The sequence below is a fragment of the Microtus ochrogaster genome (genome assembly GCF_000317375.1).
Source record: "Microtus ochrogaster isolate Prairie Vole_2 chromosome 14 unlocalized genomic scaffold, MicOch1.0 chr14_random_1, whole genome shotgun sequence".
NCBI lineage: Eukaryota > Metazoa > Chordata > Mammalia > Rodentia > Cricetidae > Microtus > Microtus ochrogaster.
The window spans coordinates 34,407,539-34,416,884 of NW_004949096.1; the positions used below are offsets into that span (position 1 = coordinate 34,407,539).

Consider the following 9,346-nt stretch of genomic DNA (forward strand, 5'->3'; position numbering starts at 1 on the left):
GCGCGAGAGAAGAAAACTTGTAGGAGTCAGTTCTCTCCTTCTACCCTGTAGGCCCCAGGGATCAAACTCAGTCATCAGGCTTGGTGACAAGTGCCTTTATTGGGGACCATCTTGGCAACCCACTTTAAGAGCTTTATAAACAAGTAATTAATGCTTCTCACTGCTCTAGTATTTTTCCTCATAAAACAGAGAATATCAACATTTTGGTGACGCCCATTTGTCTTTTCACATCCCCTGATAGCAGGTGGAACAATGGTTACATTAGCCTTATTTGGGGGGAACCATTCAAGTGTGAAGTGAACTTGGACTTCAGGGTCAGATGGATGAACCTCAGATTCCGGCTTCTCCTAGTCTAGCATGAGTCACTGACTTTCACTGTCCTCCTCTGTACCACGGGGTTGGTGAAGGTGTGTGGTTGATTCCTCACTCACAGTCTGCACACAGCTTTCACTCAGTGATGGTGGGTATTGCTGCACTGGGAAAGCTGGCTTTACCCCAAGGTCACAGCTAGGTTGGCAGCCAGACTCTTGCTTACTCACAGATTGCCGTGTGCAGTGCTTTGTCTGGGCACGTCGTTTCTTTGCATTTTAAGTACAAGTGTTTTGCCCTTTTGGTCACTAATTTATTTTTAATGTGTCTATTATGGACAGGCCCCTGGCTGTTGTGCCATCAGGTCATGTGCACCGCCTTTGATGCCAAAGTCTCATGTTTGCCTCATGTCACAAGGCAAAGCTAGCTTTATTGAAGCCGCATGACCAAGGAGAGGCGTGAATGACACTTGCAGAAGCTGTCGACGGCATCTGGGCAGCTCTTCTCAGGAAGGGAAGCAGCAGCAGTTTATGGAGTTAGCCCACACCTGGCAGCATGAAAGGCCATGACACTGGGGAAACACCACAGCTTCTCTCTCACAGACTAAGTTTTTTAGGGAAAAGAGAGGAAGTGGAAACACGATACAGTTAAGGACCAGTGATAAGCACCCTGTCCAGGATGGCCTGCTTAAGTGGACAGTGGAATGGGTACTACATGGACCCCCATAGTCTGCTGGAGAGAGACAAGAAAATCCACGTAAAGCATTGCTCAAAATAAACTAGAAGTAGGGAGAACAGAGAGGAATTCTGTGGCTTGTATAAATTTGGGGGTGCTGAGTTGTTGAAACAGAGATGGAAGAGTTCTGAGGAGAGGTGAATGCCAGTCAGGAAGAACAGGGTTTGTTCCTCATTTCTGGACTGAGGGTTTGTGGGGGACACTGGGAGAACAGGTAGAGGGGGAGCAGAGAGCTAAGTCACTGAAGAACTGTACACCACGTCGAGAAGATGCAGGCAGGCAAGGGGCAAGAGAAGACTGTTGTATACCAGTGTTTGCCATGATTCTTCTGAACGTCTAATAGAGTGTGTGAGAAATAAAGCCCCAAATTCAACCTCAGAAATAGCCATGTGGGTAACTAGATGACCCTATCAGAGTTTCAGGGTCTGGGAGAATGGGGATGGTATTTCAGGAAGCCTCCATGTTGACAGAAAATCCGAGTGGACAGCTTGCTCATATATGCGGTCAATGACCTGGATACTGAGTGGCCATAGGATTTGTATAGAAGGCAGGAAGTGGCACCAGGTTGTATAAATACGTGAGATGGTCAAGAAGACACCTCTACTTAAAAAGAATGATAGACAATCCAGTTTGATGTTCAGTTGGGTTGCAACTTTAGAAGACTTTGGATGCAAGATGAAGATTTTGAATTTAGCATATTAATCAATAAGAAGCAACTAGTGGTCCTTTAATATTTTTAGTATGGGTCAGGACTATGCCCTTTCATCCAGCTTTCTTCATCATGATTGTACCTAGAGTGAGAGGTTCTATCCTTGCACTTAATGGACATGTCAAGAGGTAGCATTACTTCCGGCTTGAAAACCTTGGACCTGCTTTGGCTTTGGAGACACTGGAATAGTCACTGTGTCTCCAGACAAAGGCAAAGGAATAGTGCCAGAGGAGAGAAGGTTGTCAACAGAAAGATGAGGAGAGCTGCTTGCTCTGCAGAGTCTTTTAGGGATCTGAACACCAGCACGTATGTTCTGTTCTCATTCTAGACCCATTGTGGAGCTGTTGCTTGATCTTGCTAAGTTTTCCTAGAGCTGCTGTGCAGAACACATTGCTCTACACAGTTGCTATGTAACTGAGCAGAGTTGGAACTGGAATTCAAACCTATTTGACATATCTGGCATGAAAACTAGGCTACAAGTGTATCACAGTACGAATGACTGTTTGGTTTTCCAGGTGGAACTTGCAGAAATCTGTGCCAAGAGTGAGCGTTACATAGGCACTGAAGGAGGAGGCATGGACCAGTCCATATCATTTCTTGCAGAAGAAGGAACTGTAAGTAGCATTGAGCCATTTGGAAATTTTGACTTGGGAAAATATCTCTGGCAGGGAAGGCCTGCAGCCCGCAGCATGCATGGTTATGGGAAGCCTGGTCTTTCAGGCTCTACTGGAGAACACTACTCAGCTGTTTCGTGAGTCAGGGCTGATAGTAGTGAACGCACACTATTTCATATTGAGTTCCTCTACCTTAAGCATCCGGAATCACCCTTGAAACTTATTTTTCTCATGTGTCTAGATTCCCCCCTCTCCCCATATCTCATTACTAAGATGAGATTTCTCAATTCTCTCCTTGGGACCTCCTTTCCTGACCTTGCATGAAATCACTTCATCTTGTGGTGTTTCATAATCTCACGTTGGCTTTAAACCCAAATGTTAGTTCTCTTACCACATATATGCACAGCCCCTCTTTTTGTAAATTACTCTTCGGTGTCATTTTTCTCTGTCAACATTTTTGGGGCTTTGGCGGTGGGAGGAAGAATGTTGATGGTGGGCCAGGAATAAATTCTTCGGTTAAATACCACTTCCTCTTGGCTATCAGCTCCTTCAGGCAAGGCAGAGGTTTGGGTTTTTGCCTGTGAACTGCCCATTACCGAAATAGAAGCAGGCATCTTTTTAAGATCTGTCTTAGTTTTGCATGAGATTCCTTCAAGTTTGGCTGTTTTCCAAGAACACCTGGATCCTTCTACTAAGAATATGTTTTTGTTGATTCTTCTAAGTTAAAGACATGAGGTAGGAGAAAAGTCTTTTTTTAACACTAAAATTATACTTGAGGTGTTTTGGCTGTGAACTGGCAAACAGATGTGGTAGCGGGAGTTCTGCTGTTGGTGTAAGGTTGGTGCAGGGTCTGAAGAGAGCCCTCTTTCACTGGACTTGCAAAGCGCAATTACCACTTGACCCCCAGTTTCTGCCCCCAGCTTAGCCTCTCACTCTCCAGCTGTGACCTTCGGCTAGCGCCTAGAGCTGATATCCATTCCCACCGGTGTGTCTGTTTCTGCCCCACAGGACAGAAACTCTTCCTTCTTTCTGACGTCTTCAAGTGTTCTCTAGGACTCAGTCTACATTTCCCTTTTCAGAGACTACACTAAGTTGTCTGAGCAGTCCTTCCATTAAGAGAGGGTGAGACTCTGAGCTTCACAGTGCTACCGCTGTGACTCACGTGGAAACGTAATCTCGTGGCTTCTGAAGCAACCGTGCACTCCTGGGGGGCAGCGGCAGCCCCTGCCCTGTTCACTGTTGTGTCTCCAGCACCTAGCGCAGTGCCTGGCTATCAGTAAATGATGCTGTAGAAGACTTTCTTAAGATAAAATAAATGCACAAAAGCTTGAATGCTCTTCTGAATCCTAATCAATTATTGTCTCCTCTGTCACTTTTCTTCCAACAGGCCAAGTTAATAGAGTTTAGTCCTCTGAGAGCAACTGATGTGAAACTCCCCAGTGGGGCAGTCTTTGTGATTGCCAACAGCTGCGTGGAAATGAACAAAGCGGCCACTTCCCATTTCAATCTCAGGGTGATGGAGTGTCGGCTGGCTGCAAAGGTATGAATGTGGCAAACTAGCAAACCTTGCCGTGTGCCTGTCCTCTCCTGCTTATCCTCTGTTGGCGTGTAGTTTCCCCCACACTTTGGGTCCAGAGCAATCAGATTCCAAACAGGTAAACCAACAGAGACATCTTCTGCTCTCGACTCGCTCTTTAGAACCTGAACTAAGTTCACAGCTGCGTCTTCTGGGGTGACTGTGGGGAACAGAGGACAGCGGCTGTTTGTGATGCACAAGCTGGGATAGAAGCAGACATTTCGTTAAGATCAAATTCGTGTGTTTGTTCCAGAGGTGGAGAAAGACAGTTGGGGAAATGGCAACAGCTGATCTTATTTTCCCAACAGGGATCGTGGAGGCCTTGCTCCTCCCCTCATCCCATAGGACACTTCATTTTTGCATTAGGACATTGTCAATAGCTCAAAATACAGATGTGATGATAACCCGTGAGCTCAGAGGAAGATTTCTTCATACGTCTGCTGGGGAAATACCTACCAGGAGGGAGGCAAGACTGGTCTCTGTTGCATGTGTAGAAACTTTGGCAGTCAAGCCCTAAATTTATTAAGGAAGTGTTTATTAAGTCACCATTGGACAGTGTGCAGCAGGCGTAGCAAGGGGTTCAGGACATCAGAGCAGAGAGAGTAGAGTTAAAATTCAGATGCAAATAGGAAGCAGGTAGCATGTAATCAGGTGGCGAGCAATGAGATACGCTAAAGCATGACAAAGACGTGACCCATAACAGGTACCCAGAATGGAGACCAGGAACTTGCAAGGACCAGGCTGGACAGCAGAGTTTGGACTCTGGGTCAGGATTCCTCTGTACCTCCTTCCACTCTTCTTCTGTTGATCTTGTCCCATTCACTCTGCAAGCCCCGTCTCTGTGTTGATGAGTTCCTGTGAGCATCTTCTGTGCAGGCCGTCTCACTTCAGTTCCCAAAGTGTATTCTTGGTCAGAATCTCTATCTGAAAGGATTCTAGACCTCTCCAGTCAGCATGTCCACACTGAGCTCAGTCTCCCCCGTACCCCTGGAAGCCTTTCATTCTTCCGGCAGTCAGTTTGGCATTCTCTTCTGCCCTGTTCCTCAAATCTCCCTTTGTCTTCCTCCCCCTCATTCTGTATTTAATGGGATGATAGTTTAGAAATTTAAGCCTGACCAAGCATCCCCCTGTTTACCACTTCCTCAGAGTTTCCCATTGCTTTAGCAGAGAGTGGAAAAACCTTCCTGTACCAAACTGAGTTGAGCTGCCAGTAGTCAGGAAGGAACTGTCAGGCAGTGGAGGAATTCACTCTTAATCCTCACAGGAAAAATAGCTTTGGGATATAATGCAAGAAAGAAGTGGTTGAGGCAGTGCTACAGTACCACCCCAGCATAGGACTCTTGGCTGGGGTGAGGGTGGGGCTGCGCTTCCTCCACTTAGGAATTTGTTCAGTTAGGGTGTGTTTCTTTGTGTGCACTGTTCTGACCTGTCATTCGTGCCGTGTGAAGGAGGGCAGTCCAGGTTGGCCGGGTACCTCACCTGCTGCCCATGCAATTTCTGCCATGCAAATAAGGGAAGCACTGGCTGCTCATGGTTCAGTCCTGGCCCAAGGTTTAGGCTGAAGTTCTATGGTGCTAGGCTACAACATTCCAAGACTGGCAGTGTGGGATTCCTGAGCCGTGTTAGTGAAAATTCTCTAGTGGGAAACAGCCCCATTTTCCAATGACGTATTAATTGCCCTCCTCTCACACTTCCATCACAGTGAGGCCCAAGGCTGGCATATCTTACCTCAGCATCTCCCAGCATCCCTTGCAATCACTACTGCACAGTTACCACTCTCATTTCTGGGGACTTCCCACCAGAATAGTTTTTTTTCTTAGACCCCTTTGAAATATTTCTAAGTAACCCTCAAAGAAGCCACTAGACTTCTTATTTCTAAGCTAAGTAGAGATCCCTCTACAGTTTGTAGCACTTACATTTGTTAGGTATGTAGAGGGATCCCTACACTTGTAAAATATCGCCAAGTGGAGAGAAATAATTGGGCCAGAGTCATCCCTTCCTTCGAGAGATTTCGTCCTGGGCTCATGCCAACCAATTAAGGACGGAGAAGTTAACAAGATGGAGGTAGTTCATTTCTGAGGAAAAACTGAATGAACGAACAGACATGTTACAGAAATGCCTGTTTTCAGAAAACACTGCTGACTTGCAGTCAGCCATTGCCTGTGGCTCTTAAGGCTTTTTGCCCTCTTTTCTGAAGTAATCCCTGAGCCGTGGGAGGAAGGGTGTGATACAGACGTCCCATGTAGGGCCGAGTGCTCGGAAGGCTCTTATTCCCTGCACCTTGACCAGTTGAAGGTCTCTGGTCTACTAGATGTGTGTAGTAGAGAACTACATTGTTGTTAAGCCCTAACGGCTTAGCACTGTAGCATAGGTTCATGCACCCCCCACTCACATCCCAACCTTCTGTTTGACTCCACTTTCTAAGGCTATAAACTTGGGTGAGTACAGCTACAACGATTTAGGAAAGTTTTTTTTTTCTTCCTGAAAAATTTGGGGGTTGAACTTTTTTTAAAATAAATATTTAGATCTTTAAATTTGGAATCTCCTCATTGACATAATTGTTAAAGTTACGTAGAGAAATGTTTTAATACTAAGCGTCATAGCATCTTATCGGCACACACATGTGGGAGAAGTAGTGCTTGTTCAGTGACCACTTTCTGCTGGGACACATTTCCTCTTTGGGAGGTGGAGGACTTCAGCGTTATCCTTGAGGGCTTACTCATTTGTTTTTTTTATCGTGAGGTTGATGAGTAAGTGTTGTCTTCCCAAGGAGACTCCAAACATATACAACGCTATTCTCAGGGTTTTAGCACGGAATTCAAGCCCCTCTGCCAGAGCCACAGTGACCTGAAACACGTGAGATGCATGTGATGGGTTCATGCTGTGACCTCAGTCTTCCAGAGACACCGGAAGGGTCCAAGGAGCTGTGTCTTGGAAGCTTTATTGAAACTTCTGGACCCTTCGGGTAATGTCTTCAGAGAGCTGACTAGAAGAGGGGGCATGTCTTTGGTAGCTAAAGCTTTTAATCAAATTCAGAACCTCCTATTTTTGAGGGTGTTTTCTGAAGAACTTGCTATATATCCTAGGCTGGCTTAGAACTGGTCTAGAATGGCCTCAAATTTACCATCCTTTATCCTTGGTCTCCTGAGTGTTGGGATTACAAGCATGTGCCATCCCACCCAGTTGAAATATGATCGGAATTGAACTGTATAGCTCCATATGTGTTTAAACAAACGTACTTTGTCATTGAAATTGACAACTGAATTTGACAATTTGATACACATTGCTCCAAGATGATATAGATAAAACACATTTTAAAAACCAAATTTGCTTATAAATTAGACTTTATTCAGTTAAAGGCTTCCTTTCTTTCAATTAACTTTGAGACTTTCATGCCATGTATTTTGATAGTAACCACGCTCCCCCTACTCTTTTCAGGTATACCCTATCCCTTAACCAGCCATATTTGTGCTCCCCCTTTCCGTTTTTAATTTTGATTTTTAAAAATTTTAAAAGGTTTCTTTATTGCCTGGTGGTTGTGGCACACGCCTTTAATCCCAGCACTTGGGAGGCATAGGCAGGCGGATCTCTGTGAGTTTGAGGCCAGCCTAGTCTACAAGAGCTAGTTCCAGAACAGGCTTCAAAGAAACATAGAGAAACCCTGTCTCAGAAAACAAAAACAAACATCCCCCCCCAAAAACCCAAAAAATAAAAAAAAAAAATTATTTGTGTTCTGCCTGCATGTATGCCTGCAGGCCAGAAGAGGGCACCAGATCTCATTAGAGATGGTTGTGAGCCACCAAGTCGTTGCTGGCAATTGAACTTAGGGCCTCTGGAAGAAAAGCCTGTGCTCTTAAACTCTGAGCCATCTCTCCGGCCACCCACCTTTTTTATTTTTAAAATAAGCCATGGAGTTCATGATGGGTGTGGAGGTATATACCTTTAATCCTAGCATTAGGGAAACAGAGGGACAGCCTGGTCTACATAGTAAGTTCCAGGCCAGCCATTGTGACATTGTAAGCCCCTGCCTCAAAAAACAAACCAAAGTGAACCAAATGAAACAACAACAAAAGAACTTCACATCCAAAACCCACCATCTAAACGAACAAGTCCAATTATTCTTGGATGTGTGGCCATGCACTGGGGAGCGTGGTTGAACTTCCAGGATCCATGCCCTTAAATCTGACTTAAAGGAAACTGACTCTTCATTTCCTATCAGCTATCAGTTGCCCATAGTTCTTGGCTAGGGCTGGGACATCACATCCACCTCCCCGCTTCATGCTGAGATTTCGTCTGACTGGAGCTTGCGCAGGTTTTGTTTGCTGTCACAACTGCTGCGAGTTCATCTGCTCAATCACCCTGCTGTGTATGGAAACAGTTTCCTTTAGCCTCGCACTGCTTCTGGCTCTTAGAATCTTTCCACCCTTCTTTCTCCGTGAGTATTGGGAGGAATAGGATATGATGTCCCATTTGTGCTGAGAATTTTATAGTCTCTTATTCTCTGCAATTTGACTAATCCTGGGTCTCTATTGCTTCTACTACAAAAAGAAGTATTCTCTTTTTTTTAAACTCCACATCTTTTTTTTAATGAGCTATACATTTTTCTACGTTCCGTTCCCTTCCTCCCCCTTCCCTTTCTGCTCTCTCCCTTGACTCCTGTGCTCCCAATTTATTCAGGAGATTTTGTCTTTTTCTCCTTCCTATATAAATCCATGTATGTCTCTCTTAGGGTCTCTTGGTTGTCTAGGTTGTTTGGGATTGTGGACTGTAGGCTGGTTTTTCTTTGCTTTATTTCTAGAAGCCACTGATGAATAAATGCATATTATATTTGTCTTTCTGGGTCTGGATTACCTCACTCAATATGTTTTTTTAGATCCATCCATTTGCCTGCAAATTTCAAGATGTCATTATTTCTTACTGCTGTATAGTACTCCATTGTATAAATGTACCATGTTATCTTTATCCATTTTTCAGTTGAGGGGCATCTAGGTTGTTTCCAGGCTCTGAATATTACAAATAATGCTGCTATGAACAGGGTTGAGCACATGTTCTTGTAGTATAATCCAACATCCTTTGGGTATATACCCAACAGAGGTATTTCTGTGTCTTGAAGTAGATTGTTTCCTAATTTTCTGAGAAATCGCCATACTAACTTCCAAAGTGGCTGTACATCCCACCAGCAATGGATGAGTGTTCTCCTTACCCAACATCCTTTCCAGCATAAGCTGCCATCAGTGTTTTTGTTCTTGGCCATTCTGACGGGTGTTAAGATGGAATCTCAGAGTTGTTTTGATTTGCATTTCTCTGATGGCTAAGAAGTCTTTCAATCATTTGAGATTTGTCTGTTAAAAGTTCTCTATTTAGGTCTGTACCCATTTTTTAAAATTGGATTATTTAGCCGGG

The 9,346-nt window shown here is 44.6% G+C and overlaps 1 protein-coding gene across 4 annotated transcripts in view; it reads left to right on the forward strand.

The window, feature by feature from the left end:
- The window catches only part of Galk2 (galactokinase 2), a 130,726-nt gene that overhangs the window by 73,907 nt on the left and 47,473 nt on the right, over nt 1–9,346 (forward strand). For all 4 annotated transcript variants that reach the window (XM_026787752.1, XM_026787751.1, XM_005364408.3 and 1 more), the window contains 2 exons: nt 2,269–2,367; nt 3,755–3,907. In XM_026787752.1, coding sequence (XP_026643553.1) covers nt 2,269–2,367; nt 3,755–3,907 — 252 coding nt within the window. The remainder of the gene's footprint in view (nt 1–2,268; nt 2,368–3,754; nt 3,908–9,346) is intronic.